The following is a 15,986-nucleotide window of genomic DNA, read 5'->3' on the forward strand; positions in this document are numbered from 1 at the left end:
CATAATAAAATGATACTGTAAATGTGGCTGACGCACACTATGCTGTACGGTTTACCAAAAATTGCTGCAAACACCTGTATAGTGAAGCTGTTGTGTAACTTACGCGGCTTAAGCCGTTCACATACACTGACACAGCGCTGGAGGTGTTGAGCGCTCCGGGAACCGTGACCACACGCGCGCGGCCGCGAGATGACAGGCGGAGTCTGAGAGAGACCTGTACTCCAGCAACAGCGGGAACTCTTTCTGAATATTTTGAACAGCTGAATATTCATCTCATGATGTAAAAGTAGAGACAATTGTAGACGAAAATGAAGAGAGATTTTATCTTACTTTTTATTTTATGCAAAACATTTTAGTCTCGTCCTTTTTCATCAACAATAATGCATGTTAATTTAGTCTTAGTCAGTGTTTTTGGACATTGGTGCAGTCTCGTCATCGTCTCGTCTTCGTCATGGAAAAAAAGGTCGTTGACGAACATATTTAGTCTCGTCTCGTCTGACGAAATTAACACTACGGCGAACGCAGCAGCCTTGTATCGGTCGATGCCGATACACGTAAAATCGCAAATATCGGCCCGATATATCGGTCTAACACTAGTCGCTGGAGACTAAAGGGTTCCTGATGGTTTACACTTAATTCTTCACCTTAATTCTTCATTCTTTTGCAGTTAACAGGTGTCTTTTCTCCTCCACATGTTTTTGTCTGACCCTGCTGACCCAACGAGCATTTCACTGTCCAATGGTCACGCCTTAACTGCAATGTCTAGTATTGCATTAGAATTGCATCCTTCTCATGGGCATTTAATCATTTTTGACCTTTCAGTCTGAGTTTAATCTCTTTTTTGGCTCAATTTATCTGTAAAAGAAAACATGCCTAATAATTCTGCACACCTGAATATAAGGTGATTTTCATTTCCAGCCTTCATGAACAATTATATATCACTTATACATTATTAAATACTAAATTAATAGTAGTTATTAGGATTACTGGGGTTTGGAATTGGTCAAATGTGTCTGGAAAAAAAATATGATCAGAAAATCAACGTGCCTAATAATTCTGCACTCAGTGTAAATACACATGCAGTGAAGATAATGTAGGCGTGGCCTGGACCACATGTGTGTGGCTATTAATGTATAATATATATTTTTAATGAAAATGAAAAGAGGCAGAGTGGTGTTTTATGACATATTTCTCCTGGAGCGCCTTGAACGCGCAACTATTTCGCTCGATTTATACACATGTCCAATTCACTGTGAACGCGCCAATGGATTCAAAATGTTCAAGCGTCAGACTAGACGTGATAGATTGTGACGCTCTATTTGCGTTTGGTTTGTGTGTGTGTGTGTGTGTGTGTGTGTGTGTGTGTGTGTGTGTGTGTGTGTGTGTGTGTGTGAAGCCGTACCTGCCTCCATCCGCCAGCCGAGTGGAATACGATTCTGAGGAAAGCCAAGGCAGTGAGGATGAGGATGATGATGAGGACGAAGAAGATGATGCTTTTGATCCCAACTCGCCACTGGTGGAACATTCCAACAGTAACTCTTACAGGTGAGCTGAGAGTCATGTGATGATGATGATGATGATGATGATGATGGTGATGATGATGATGATGATGATGATGATGATGATGATGATGATGATGATGATGGTGATGATGATGATGATGATGATGATGATGATGATGATGATGATGATGATGATGATGGTGATGGTGATGATGATGGTGATGATGATGATGATGTTCCTGTGCAGCTGGTGTCTGATGCGCTTGGCCATGGTGCAGATGGTGCAGCTCAACCTCAAGACCTTCTACCCCACGGCAGGTCATGACCTCTTAGGTAACGAGACTGATGATGATGTTTATAGTATAGTCTCTATATACGCTATTCATTAACAACATGAATTCTTATTTCTGTGCCATAGTTATTACATTGATTAATAATAGATCGTTAGCTAATCTGTGTGCTTTGTATATGTGCATTTCTGAAATGCATAACATGTACAAATCAATTTAAATTGTAATGTAGATGCATTTTCTTTGAAGCTGCTGTGAAACGATATGTATCGTGAAAGCGCTATACAATTAAATTAGATTTGAATTTAATTGAATAGTGATGGAGGAGACATGCATGTTATCAAGCCAGGATAAAATAAAAAAAGATAGGCGGATTTGGAAAGCTTCCAAATGAAATAAAATGAGAATCGTCTGAGAGAAGAATGTCATACACACCTCGGATGACTTGAGGGTGAGTAAATTATGGGCTAATTTTCATTTTTGGGTGAACTATCCCTTTAACGTGCGTCTGGAGGTCCTGCGGTGCGATGGACACGTTTCCACCTCATCCGCGCGTCCAGTTCGCGTGAATGACCCGAATTTGACGCAAATTGAGCGTCTTGCGCGAGTGGTGCTCTTTGTGCATTCACGCGTTTGAAGCGAATTCGCGTCTGACGCCCGAGTTGAAAAATTTTAACTTTGTCGTCAATTCACGCCGCGTTAACCAATCAGGAGCCTGCTCACTGCTGTCACATGGTGAAGTGACGATGAGAAACCTCGCATAATTTAAAAATACAACCCCAAATCAGAAAAAGTTTGGACAGTATGGAAAACGCAAATAAATAAAAAAAGTAGTGATTTCTAAATTTACTTTGACTTGTATTTCATTGCAGACAATATAAACACAAAATATTTCATGTTTTGTCTGGTCAACTTCATGTCATTTGTAAATACGCATCCTTTCCTGTCATTCAGACCTGCAACACATTTCAAAAAAAGTTGGGACAGGAGCAATTTAGGGCTAGTAATGAGGTAAAATGGTTAAATAATGATGTGATTTGAAACAGGTGATGTCAACAGGTGATTGTAATTATGATTTGGTACAAAAGCAGCATCCAAGAAAGGTCTAATCCTTTAGGAGCAAAGATGGGCCGAGGATCGCCAGTTTGCCAACAAATACGTGAGAAAATTATTGAAATGTTTAAAAACAATGTTCCTCAAAGAAAGATAGGAAGAGATTTGGATATTTCACATTCAACAGTGCATAACATAATTAAAAGATTCAAGGAATCTGGAGGAATTTCAGTGCGTAAAGGACAAGGGCGCAAGCCTAAGCTGAACAACCGTGATCTCCGATCCCTCAGGCGGCACTGCATCAAGAATCGTCATTCATCTAGAAGCCATATCACCACATGGGCTCAGGAATACTTTGGCAAACCTTTGTCAAGCACCACAATACGTAGTTACATCCACAAATGCCAGTTCAAACTGTACTGTGCCAAAAGGAAGCCCTATGTTAACAGTGTCCAGAAGCGCCGTCGACTTCTCTGGGCTCGAGGCATCTGGGATGGACCATCACACAGTGGAAACGTGTACTGTGGTCAGATCAATCAGTATTTCAGGTATTTTTTGGGAGGAATGGACGCCGTGTGCTCCGGACCAAAGAAGAAAAGGATCATCCAGACTGTTACCAGCAACAAGTCCAAAAGCCAGGGTCTGTCATGGTCTCCAATAGAGAATGTGTGGAAGAGCCCGAACTGTTGCCCACCTTAAGACTTGTTTGCAGGAAGAATGGGACAAAATTACACCTGAAACACTTCATCACTTGGTGTCTTCAGTCCCTAAACGTCTTAAGTGTTGTGAAAAGGAATGGCAACATTACAAAGTGGTAAATGCTTTACTGTCCCAACTTTTTTTTGAAATGTGTTGCAGGTCTGAATGACAGGAAAGGATGCACATTTACAAATGACATGAAGTTGACCAGACAAAACATGACATATTTTGTGTTCATATTGTCTGCAATGAAATACAAGTCAAAGTAAATTTAGAAATCACTTCTTTTTTTTTATTTGCGTTTTCCATACTGTCCCAACTTTTTCTGATTTGGGGTTGTACTACTATTGTGTCACAAAAGGTAGTTTTAAGACTTTTTCAGGTGAGAATGTAGTTTAAAGCTCAAATCTGTGGTTTGTTTATAAAGAGAGCGCCTATTTAAAAAAAAAAACTTGTGTTTTTGGAGTTGTGAGCTCCAGGCGATCACCGGGCACTCAGCGCTCATTAACCCGTTTAATCTGATTGTGTGTGTGTGTGTGTGTGTGGTCAGATCTGCCCGTGTGCTCGCCGCTCTGTCACGCCGCTCTGAAGACCCTTCAGCGATGGGAGCAGCTGCTCCTCAAGAGGCTGGAGATCTTCGGAGGTCCTCCGTCGAAGTTCATCTCCTCGCCGCAGCTGGACGAGGGCGTGTCTTCGGGACCGGCCCTCCTGCGCCACAAGGCCCTGTTCGAGCCCTCCAACACGCCCTTCAGGTATGTGCCGCCGCAGATCACGCGTGTGGCGTGTGGCGTATTCTGAGCGTGATCCGTGTCGTTCGCCCTCAGGTCGCGCCGGCGGTCGGCTCTGCCCGTGAAGCGGCTCTGGCAGTTTCTGGTCAAGCAGGAGGAGGTCCAGGAGACCTTCATACGGAACATCTTCACCAAGAAACGCGATCTGAACGAGGTATTTGTGCGCGCTCTTCTATCAGTCCCTCAAGAAAAACGGCATTATGCGATCGCATAATCAGCCAAAGTCCGCATTTTTTCAAATACGCCGCACTTTCGCCGCGTAAATTGCCTATTTCCGCGTGCAAAATATACGGGCTAGCATGATTTCATAATCCCCGCATTTTCGTTGCAAAAAGACCAAAGCAAAGCAGTTTCCCGATGTGTTGACCGATTTCAAAACACAGCATCATGAAGCTTCAGAGCGTTATGAATCAGTGAGTCGATTCAGTGGTTTGGATCGCCAAAGTCACGTATTTCAGCGTTTTGACACGCAATCCGAATCATGAATCGACTCACTGATTCATAACGCTCCAAACCGCTGAATCGTCTCACTGATTCATAACGCTCCAAACCGCTGAATCGACTCACTGATTCATAATGCTCCAAACCGCTGAATCGACTCACTGATTCATAACGCTCCAAACCGCTGAATCGTCTCACTGATTCATAATGCTCCAAACCGCTGAATCGACTCACTGATTCATAATGCTCCGAACCGCTGAATCGACTCACTGATTCATAATGCTCCAAACCGCTGAATCGACTCACTGATTCATAATGCTCCGAACCGCTGAATCGACTCACTGATTCATAATGCTCCGAACCGCTGAATCGTCTCACTGATTCATATTGCTCCAAACCGCTGAATCGTCTCACTGATTCATAATGCTCCAAACCGCTGAATCGACTCACTGATTCATAACGCTCTGAACCGCTGAATCGACTCACTGATTCATAACGCTCTGAACCGCTGAATCGACTCACTGATTCATAACGCTCCAAACCGCTGAATCGACTCACTGATTCATAATGCTCCAAACCGCTGAATCGACTCACTGATTCATAACGCTTCGAAGCTTCATGAGGCCGTGTTTTGAAATCGTCATCACTATATAAGTCGTTATTTAGGGTTTTTTTGCGCACAGAAACTATTCTCGTCTTCATAAAGTTATTGTAGAGCCGCTGTAGTGAGATGGACTTTGTAACTTTAGTCTTTAGTGTCTTTTAAGGGTCTTGAGAGTGTAAAGTTGAGCCAATGGAGGCCTTTCAGAGCATCAGATTTACACTAAAATATCTTCATTTGTGTCTGAAGATGAACGGAGGTCTGACGGGTGTCCAACCACATGAGGCTCAGTCATTAATCACACAATTTACAGTTTTGGCTGAATTAACCCTTTCAGAGATCGCACTTTGTGCATTGGAAGCACTCAAATTTGTGTTTTGTAAAGCTACCTCTGTAAAACAGGAAGTTATTTATTCATTTTTTTCAGAAGTTGTATCATATTCCTTTTGTAAAGCTACAGAACTTGTTTGACTCAATGTTTTGTAGATTTGAGCCGTGTGTTTATTAAGGTCTTCAATAAAACAAGATGAGAACTGAAATATTCGCAGCACTTTCTGTGATGTAGAGCTTTTTCTCTCTTCTTCATCAAACCGCAGTTTTTGCAAGTTCCCGCAATTTCATCGCATAAATATCCCGCATTTTCCATAGCATTTTTTAAGAAAACGTGCCGCATAATCAAGGATTTTTGCCCGCAACAATCACACACAAAAAAGCCGCATTTTTCTGGAAGGACTGTTTTACCCAGAATGCCTGCTGCTTGATTTCACCCCTTCTGATTGTGTGTGTAACGATCACCCGAGTCTGTGATGTCATTAATATCTGTGTTGTACATGTGATAATTGTGTGATTAACCGCCTGTGATTGACCTGCATGTTTCATCGTAACTCTTGAATCAGGAGACTGACAGTTCGCTGCTGGAGTCCACACACACACAGGTATCTAACAGAGCATCCTCATCCTCATCCTCATCCTGTCATGTGATCTGTAATCAAGGCTCTTTAAGATGCTCTGCTTCACTTCTGGCTGCTGGTCACATGTGCAGTGATTGTTTCCTGTGGTGAAACGTACACATTAAACAATGATAGACGTCACCACTGGGACACGTGACCTTCAGCTTCACTTCCTGTTGCATAAACACGTTACGACTGTTACTAAAGTGTGTGAATTGTATCCCTACAATTACGTTTGGAGCGTTGAGAACTTGATGATCTCCTTATAAAACTCACACACTAGATGAGAGAGTGTGTAGTGCGTCATTTGGGACACAACCTAAAGGGACAGTTCACCCCAAAATGAAGATTAGGGTGAGTAAATCATGGGCTAATCTTCATTTTGGGGTGAACTGTCCCTTTAAGTCTTACAATCCACTTTGACCAGCTAGCAGTTATTTCATTTTCATTATTAAAAATTCAGTCATCTATATTCATCTTCCAGACCTATAATCAGGGCTTAAAAACGGATTATCAATGGGTTCACTCCGAGCAGAATCGATATTTTAACGTTTCCGTTTTTGCGTTCCTCATTAAACATTACTGTTCCGAAAACGGTTTGATTTGAAAAAATAACGGTTAATAACATTATTTTAATTTAGCCTATACTTTAAACAAATATGTGTAAATAAAGACTCATTTTCACTCAATAATAATATAACGCATGGTAATTAAACTTGAATATTTTTTTCATAACATTTTTAAAAGCACAACAGAAATACATGCATTAATTACAGCATAAACAGCGGGACAAATATTGGCCTGTTTTAATGGAGCTGAAAGTGGCTCTATATGCCTAATCTTTTCAGAAGAGGGAGAACATTCTTTGTACTTCACTTTTTTTTCAACACGACTTGTTTTAAAAATTGCATGAATAAGATCAATAAACTGGATAACCATTGCTCTTTTAATGCTGCTAATTTCAAAGCAAACACTGCATCCCATAATCAAACTCAGTCAGCTGATAAAGCTTGATCATTTAATGCAATATAACACCATTTAATACGAAGCATCATTCGTCTATATAGAAAACATTGAGCTGTATTGGCCATCTGAAAGACTATAGGAATGTTTGACAGATGCTTGTAAACTACTTGGACAGGCTTAAACTGAATCCGCACACTAGCCTAAATCAGACTATTTGAGCTTAAAGTCTGTTCTGCTTATTTAAACATATGAAGAGAACATCCTCCAATACCTGCGCTTTCATTGATGAGCTCAGCGGGGAGAGAAATGTGCTTGAGGCGTGTAAATGCGCTCACACTGACGGTAGATTCACAGATGACATTTACTCACATCACATGCTGGACTTCTCTATTCCTGATTGGCCACTGCCAAATTACAATATTAAAGAGAACGATAAAATAACCTTATTAACCGGTTAATGGCCATTTCAAATTAACTTTTCTGTTCAGAACGATTCAAATTGATTTTGATTTCTTTTTCGTTTTTGTTCCTCTTCAAATTTCGTTCATTTCCGGTTTTCGTTTTGGTTCCTTGAACCGGTTCAGAGCCCTGACTATAATATTCCACAGGCAGTTTTCAGTCCATTTTATTTGGCTTTACTGTTGAATTTTTAATAATGAACTTGTGTGTAAAAAGCTGTCAAATGATGAATGTCAGCGTCTGAGAAGACGATCGGGCCCAAAGAAATCAAGCCCGACCTGACCCGACACATTAACTCTAATTGGCCGTTCGCAAAGACCCGCCCCCTTTAGTTACTGTTGCTATGTCCGATAAGTCGCACTCTCACACCACACACACGTTCTCACTTAGAGAAAATACATCGCAGAGCACAACACGCCGACACACAGGACAGAGCAAGTTACTTTTGATATGAAACAAAGTCTAAACTTTGAAATGATAAGAAATGTAAACTTTGTGTCTCTTTAATGTGTGGTGATCGCTGTAGCGCCTCAGTTAAAGCTGCTCGTGAACCGATGATCTCTTCCTTGTAGTTCATCGATAAGCACGAAATAAACATGAATGAACTCTAAAAGAAATGTTGTTTCAACCGCGGAGAGACGTCAGTACACACTGTTTTACCAAGTTCAAGTCCACCGATGTTAATCTACTAACTCTCCTGACTGCTGTTGGACAAAACGGAAGATTCCGCGATGTGGTTGGTCAGACCGCCTGTCAATCAAACTTGCGGCGAAGCGTGAATTATGAGCCCGATTTAAACCCGCCCATTTTTAATATGTGGGCGTTCTGAGGAGAGCGCTCAGATCAATGAACCCTCATCGCTCAAGCAACCCTCGCTCTATCCCACGCACACATGACATCTATCTGTACTGTAGCCATTAAACTATGTTTTGTTTCATATTTATGTTTAAATATTACAATGTTATTTATTTTTTATTTCATCTCGGCTATATTGATTATGAAAATTGCAAAGATGCGAGTCAGTCAGAAATGATTCTGAACACTTCATTATGTTTTGTTTTGTAGAAAGCCTTTCTTTGAAGTGAAGTTCGTTTTGTATGAATTTAATCTTAATTGTAATCAATGTTTCATCAGCCAATCGCCTGGATTTAATAAATAACAGCAGACAATAATCATGACATGGAGGCGCCGGATTGCTCTTGTCTCATAAATAAACCCAAACTCAGCCTCACAGACATGAGGAATGTGTGTATAGAAAGCTTGAAATGTCCACTTTTAAACGAAACGATTAGAAACGAAAAGTGCGCAGTGAATAATAGAAAGAGTATTGCAATAAAAAAATAGTCTTTTTTTCTCCTTAACCTCTTGCTGTTCCTGTCGCTTAAGAATAGAATTACGAAAAACTGATGTGACAAGTCATCAGAACCGAACCCTGTGGTTAAAAACCGAGGTGTGTATTGAACCGTTGACTAACTGTAGTGTTGCATCCCTATTTTACACACATCCTTACACTAATCCTGACTTGTGCAACACATTTGTTTCTTATGTGCCGTTCACACCGGACGCGATTCGCGCGAAGGTGGACGCGTGAACACTTTGAGTTTACTCGCTTCAATCGCGCGTGACATTCGCTTCACAACAGACGTGATTCTCCTCATGGGCGGAGCTTCTGCCAGCAGCTCGTCTCGTTGAGAAATGTCTGACATGGGCTTTGTTTACACGTCTTTTTTTTTGTTAAAATCTACTGTTAATGTGTGACAAAACATAGTTTTAAGACTTTTTCAGTCGATAATGTAGTAGTTTAAAGCTCAAATGTGTGGTTTATTTATATAAAGAGTGCCTATTTGAACATGTGATCTGGTGTGTGTGTGTGTGTGTGTGTGTGTGTGTGTGTGTGTGTGTGTGTGTGTGTGTGTGTGTGTGTGTGTGTGTGTGTGTGAGCTCCAGTGGATCAGCGGCGCTCATTAACCCGGTGAGATCAGCCTTTCCTCAGCCAGTTCTTCTGCCGCTGGCTCTGATGTCTCTGTGGCGGCTCCAGATATAATTCGTCTTGTAACGGCCGATCTTTGCTCTCATGGATCTATAATTTGTTCCCTGGCGAATCGTTTAGACTGAAGGCAAAGAGAAGTTTCATTACTTTATATTTTTAGGCTATAACTGTACGTTGCAGTTGTAACGTTAGCCGACTAGCACTGACTGTGAATGTTTGACTGCATTGTTTGCTTTATTTCATGTGTAGCTTATTATACCTTTTACTTATACTTTTGTATTATTGATCAAACATAAACTAGCATTTAACAAAAAGAGACTGGGTTGTGTTTCATGTCATTTAATGTTATCACAGTGATAATCATATTGTCTGAAGCAGATATTAATATACAGATTTTCTCCTCATTGTTGTCATTACTAGGGCAAGCTCCTGATTGGTTAACGAAATATCCGCCAAAGTTCAGATTTTTCAACTTGAGCGATTCGCGCGTTCAAAACGCTTAATTCGCGTCTTTCGCGCCACCTCAATCGCGTGAATCGCGCCGCAGAATGCCATTTCGCGTCTCTGCATTGACTTAACATGTAAATCACTCGCGCGAATCGCATCGGCGTCGGGTCGGGTCAAGTTCGGGCTCGGGCTGAGAATGTAAACTCTAGAAGACGAGTGTGTGTGTGTGTGTGTGTTTGTTGCAGTCAAGGGTTCATCAGTCTTGCTTTTCAGATTCAAATTAGACCAATTTATGTTTTTTATGTCAATTTTTGACTAAATTGTAAGACTAGTCGAAGCTGTTTATGCAACACGGCCACTCCTCGGAAAGTGCCGATCCCCCACAATTCAATGCAAACGCACGTTCAGATCTGATCAGCGGGAGAACGTCATGTTGTTGTTTATCCGAGTGCATTGAAAGCATGAGCTCTAGTGCATGATGGGATCATTTGAACAGATGAGCTTCCTGATGCTCTGGCTTCTCCCGCAGATCGAGGCGGATCTGGGATACCCGGGAGGAAAGGCTCGCATCATCCACAAGGAGTCTGACATCATCACGGCGTTCGCCATCAATAAGGTGCGGTGGCGGGACGGTGGGTTTGGGTGAGATCTGGGCCGGATTTAACTCACCTCTCTCCGTCTTCCAGGCCAATCGCAACTGTTTAGTGATCGCCTCCACCCACGACATCCAAGAGCTGGACGTGTCCTCCATCCTCGCCACTCAGGTGCTGACCTGGATCGACGACGAGGCGGAGGCGGAGGTCAAAGGGTGAGAGTTGCGTGCAGTCATCGTGGGCGATGGATATGGCAAGCCAAATGGCTCAGAATTATTTTATTTTGACAACGAACAGGCATTTTTTAAAGGGTTAGTTCAGCCAAAAATGTAAATTGTGTCATTAATGACTGAGCCTCATGTGGTTGGACACCCGTCAGACCTCCGTTCATCTTCAGACACAAATGAAGATATTTTAGTGTAAATCTGATGCTCTGAAAGGCCTCCATTGGCTCAACTTTACACTCTCAAGACCCTTAAAAGACACTAAAGACTAAAGTTACAAAGTCCATCTCACTACAGCGGCTCTACAATAACTTTATGAAGACGAGAATAGTTTCTGTGCGCAAAAAAACCCTAAATAACGACTTATATAGTGATGACGATTTCAAAACACGGCCTCATGAAGCTTCGAAGCGTTATGAATCAGTGAGTCGATTCAGCGGTTTGGAGCGTTATGAGTCAGTGAGTCGATTCAGCGGTTCAGAGCGTTATGAATCAGTGAGTCGATTCAGCGGTTCAGAGTGTTATGAATCAGTGAGTCGATTCAGCGGTTCAGAGCGTTATGAATCAGTGAGTCGATTCAGCGGTTCAGAGTGTTATGAATCAGTGAGTCGATTCAGCGGTTCAGAGCGTTATGAATCAGTGAGTCGATTCAGCGGTTCAGAGCGTTATGAATCAGTGAGTCGACTCAGCGGTTCAGAGTTTTATGAATCAGTGAGTCGATTCAGCAGTTCAGAGCGTTATGAATCAGTGAGTCGAATCAGCGGTTCAGAGCGTTATGAATCAGTGAGTCGATTCAGCGGTTCAGAGCGTTATGAATCAGTGAGTCGATTCAGCAGTTTGGATCGCCAAATTTCAGCAGTTTGGCGGTTTGACACACAATCCGAATCATGAATCGACTCACTGATTCATAACGCTGTGAACCGCTGAATCGACTCACTGATTCATAACACTCTGAACCGCTGAATCGACTCACTGATTCATAACGCTTCGAAGCTTCATGAGGCCGTGTTTTGAAATCGTCATCACTATATAAGTCGTTATTTAGGGTTTTTTTGCGCACAGAAACTATTCTCGTCTTCATAAAGTTATTGTAGAGCCGCTGTAGTGAGATGGACTTTGTAACTTTAGTCTTTAGTGTCTTTTAAGGGTCTTGAGAGTGTAAAGTTGAGCCAATGGAGGCCTTTCAGAGCATCAGATTTACACTAAAATATCTTCATTTGTGTCTGAAGATGAACGGAGGTCTGACGGGTGTCCAACCACATGAGGCTCAGTCATTAATGACACAATTTACTTTTTTGGGTGAACTAACCCTTAAAATATGTGCTTTGGCTTAACACGGAACATTTCCATCTAGATCCTATAGAGAAATCCAATATAATGCCCTATGAATTTGTGTTTTAAGATTTGGAAAATATCAGACGAATATAGGCCTACTGTTGGCCATTTCTAAAAAACGTGGCAGGTTTGTTGGTATAATAACAGGGTTTCCGCGGCGTCTTAAAAAGAATTTCAAAATCAAAATTTTAGGCCTTAAAAAGTCTTAAATTCCCTGAAGTATTCTGTTCCAGGTCTTAAATCATTTTAAACAGGTCTTAATTTTCCTACGTCCATGTAACGTTACCTCTAATGCTCATTGAAATCCCGCCGCACTTTAGAATGTTTAAGTAGTCCAAATATAATTCGCTGTAATACGACTACAAATGAGACCAATATGCCGCTTATATTGCAGCCAATCAGCTTTGGTGTTATTGGAGTCTCTTTCGGATTGTACCACAGACACATAGAACTGATTTTATTCTTCAGCTAATAGTCCTCCAGTGTTTCTGCGATTACTAAATATAATAAAAAATCAACATGCTTTTTTTTGAGATGCATTATTTTTAAACCAAAATAAACAAGATTTATGTATTTCGTTTTTTATTATTGTCATGTGTAGCTATTGTGCATTTAACATAATACGTAATATGGTAAATATGGTGTCCTAATTATGAAAAAAAAGAAATGCAAATGATAATTTCTGGAAATTACCATCACAAAATCAGTCATTTTGATCTCAAAAATCACCACAAAAAAAAAAGTTACGAAATCCTGGTGGGATTGAGCTCTGAGGAAGTGCAAGTTTATCGATTTGTTCAATTTTAATAAATTAATTTACTTTGCAAGTAAATTCGTGACTGCATTTCCTTTATAGGTCTTAAATTTCATTCATAATGGTCTCAAAAAGTGGTAAATTTGACTTGGTGAAACCCTGAATAAGCTTCTCCTTCCGGGATTAAACAGTGTTCTGATTTTTTACTTACATTTGTTTCATATTACATTGATTATATAGTTTAAATAACATTGTAACATTTCGTTATATCCAATATATCGTATTGTAATATAAAATATTTTGCCCTTTCGATCGTTCCGTTTATAGTAAAATAAACGACTCCACCGTTAGTGAGCACATGCCGCGCCGCTTTTAAACACTGTTTGTTATATTAGGGACGATTTCTCATTTTGGAAACATTACTCAAAGCTTTTGTCCAGTTATTAGGCTACTAACGTGAAAAGTAAATGTGTAATAAGTTGAATGTAGGTATAATTGCTGAACAGGAAATCTTAGCAATTACATTAAAGTAGGCTATGATAAAGAGGTGAGATCTTTAATTAATATGCTTAGTAGAGGTGAAAATACCCAAAAAGTATAGGCTATTGTAGATAAATACACCCTTTAGTTCATATAGGCACTCCTTTGACTAAAATGATCCGTGCTGAATTTGTCTGGTCTGACTCAGTTCATCATTGATTGGGTGAGAACAGTTCAAACTTACTGGCTGTGGAAATCAGTAGGAGTGGTTTATTATACTATAAGCAAAACGCTGTAAATAATACACGGATACACGCCTTCAACACGCCAACACACACACACAGATACACGCCTTCAATATGCCAACACACACACACACAGATACACGCCTTCAACACGCCAACACACACACACGGATACACGCCTACAACACGCCAACACACACACACAGATACACGCCTACAACACGCCAACACACACACAGATACACGCCTTCAATATGCCAACACACACACACAGATACACGCCTACAACACGCCAACACACACACAGATACACGCCTTCAATATACAACACACACAGATACACGCCTTCAACACGCCAACACACACACACACACGGATAGACGCCTTCAACACGTCAACACACACACACACGGATACACGCCTACAACACGCCAACACACACACGGATACACGCCTACATCACGCCAACACACACACACGGATACACGCCTACAACACACACACACGGATACACGCCTACAACACACACACACGGATACACGCCTACAACACGCCAACACACACACGGATACACGCCTACATCACGCCAACACACACACACACACACGGATACACGCTTACAACACGCCAACACACACACGGATACACGCCTACAACACGCCAACACACACACAGATACACGCCTTCAACACGCCAACACACACGAATAGACGCCTTCAACACGTCAACACACACACACGGATACACGCCTTCAACACGCCAACACACGTACACGGATAGACGCCTTCAACACGCCAACACACACACACGGATACACGCCTTCAACACGCCAACACACACACACACACACACACACACGGATAGACGCCTTCAACACGCCAACACACACACACACACACACACACACGGATAGACGCCTTCAACACGTCAACACACACACACGGATAGACGTCTTCAACACGCCAACACACACACACACGGATAGACGCCTTCAACACGTCAACATACACGCGGATACACGCCAACACACACACACGGATAGACGCCTTCAACACGTCAACACACACGCGGATACACGCCAACACACACACACGGATAGACGCCTTCAACACGTCAACACACACACGGATACACGCCTTCAACACGCCAACACACACACACGGATAGACGCCTTCAACACGCCAACACACACACACGGATAGACGCCTTCAACACGTCAACACACACACACGGATACACGCCTTCAACACGCCAACACACACACGGATAGACGCCTTCAACACGCCAACACACACACACACTGATAGACGCCTTCAACACGTCAACACACACAGATACACGCCTTCAACACGCCAACACACACACAGATACACGCCAACACACACACACGGATACACACACGCAACACGCCAACACACACACGGATACAGGCCTTCAACACGTCAACACACACACAGATACACGCCAACACACACACGGATAAACACCCGCAACACGCCAACACACACACAGATACACGCCTTCAATATGCCAACACACACACACACAGATACACGCCTTCAACACGCCAACACACACACACGGATAGACGCCTTCAACACGCCAACACACACACACGAATAGACGCCTTCAACACGTCAACACACACACACGGATACACGCCTACAACACGCCAACACACACACACGGATACACGCCTACAACACGCCAACACACACACGGATACACGCCTACAACACGCCAACACACACAGATACACGCCTTCAACACGCCAACACACACACACACACACGAATAGACGTTTGTTATTGCAACGGCGTATTTTGCGGCGCAAATACTGTTTAAAACTGTAAACGCGATTGATCCATGCATAGTTTTCGCGGAGCCTTGGAGGGCAAAATCGCCATAGAACTGTCAAATTTCCATCTTAAAACAAAAATATGTGAACAAGATGCACGTTTTGGGCACTTATGATCCATATTCAGCTCCTGCTGCAGTGTTTCAATCACTGAGAACAGACGTTTTTAAAACGCTTAACGTGAAAAACACTACAGGGTGAGCTGCACCAATAAGGATTAAATGAAGCAAAGTTTAAAGGATTTGTTTTATTTTTAAATCGAATTCATTTTAAACACAGATTAATGACGCAGTAAACCCGTTATAGAGCTG

At 41.9% G+C, this 15,986-nt stretch overlaps 1 protein-coding gene across 1 annotated transcript in view; it reads left to right on the forward strand.

Annotated features, from left to right (window-relative positions):
- The window catches only part of dmxl1 (Dmx like 1), a 123,416-nt gene that overhangs the window by 94,858 nt on the left and 12,572 nt on the right, over positions 1-15,986 (forward strand). Inside the window, exons 32-38 of the mRNA XM_079827542.1 lie at positions 1,397-1,545; positions 1,750-1,835; positions 4,095-4,296; positions 4,369-4,486; positions 6,271-6,309; positions 10,716-10,802; positions 10,873-10,994. Coding sequence (XP_079683668.1) covers positions 1,397-1,545; positions 1,750-1,835; positions 4,095-4,296; positions 4,369-4,486; positions 6,271-6,309; positions 10,716-10,802; positions 10,873-10,994 — 803 coding nt within the window. The remainder of the gene's footprint in view (positions 1-1,396; positions 1,546-1,749; positions 1,836-4,094; positions 4,297-4,368; positions 4,487-6,270; positions 6,310-10,715; positions 10,803-10,872; positions 10,995-15,986) is intronic.

Source organism: Gobio gobio (genome assembly GCF_949357685.1).
Source record: "Gobio gobio genome assembly, chromosome: 10".
NCBI classification, from domain to species: Eukaryota; Metazoa; Chordata; class Actinopteri; order Cypriniformes; family Gobionidae; genus Gobio; species Gobio gobio.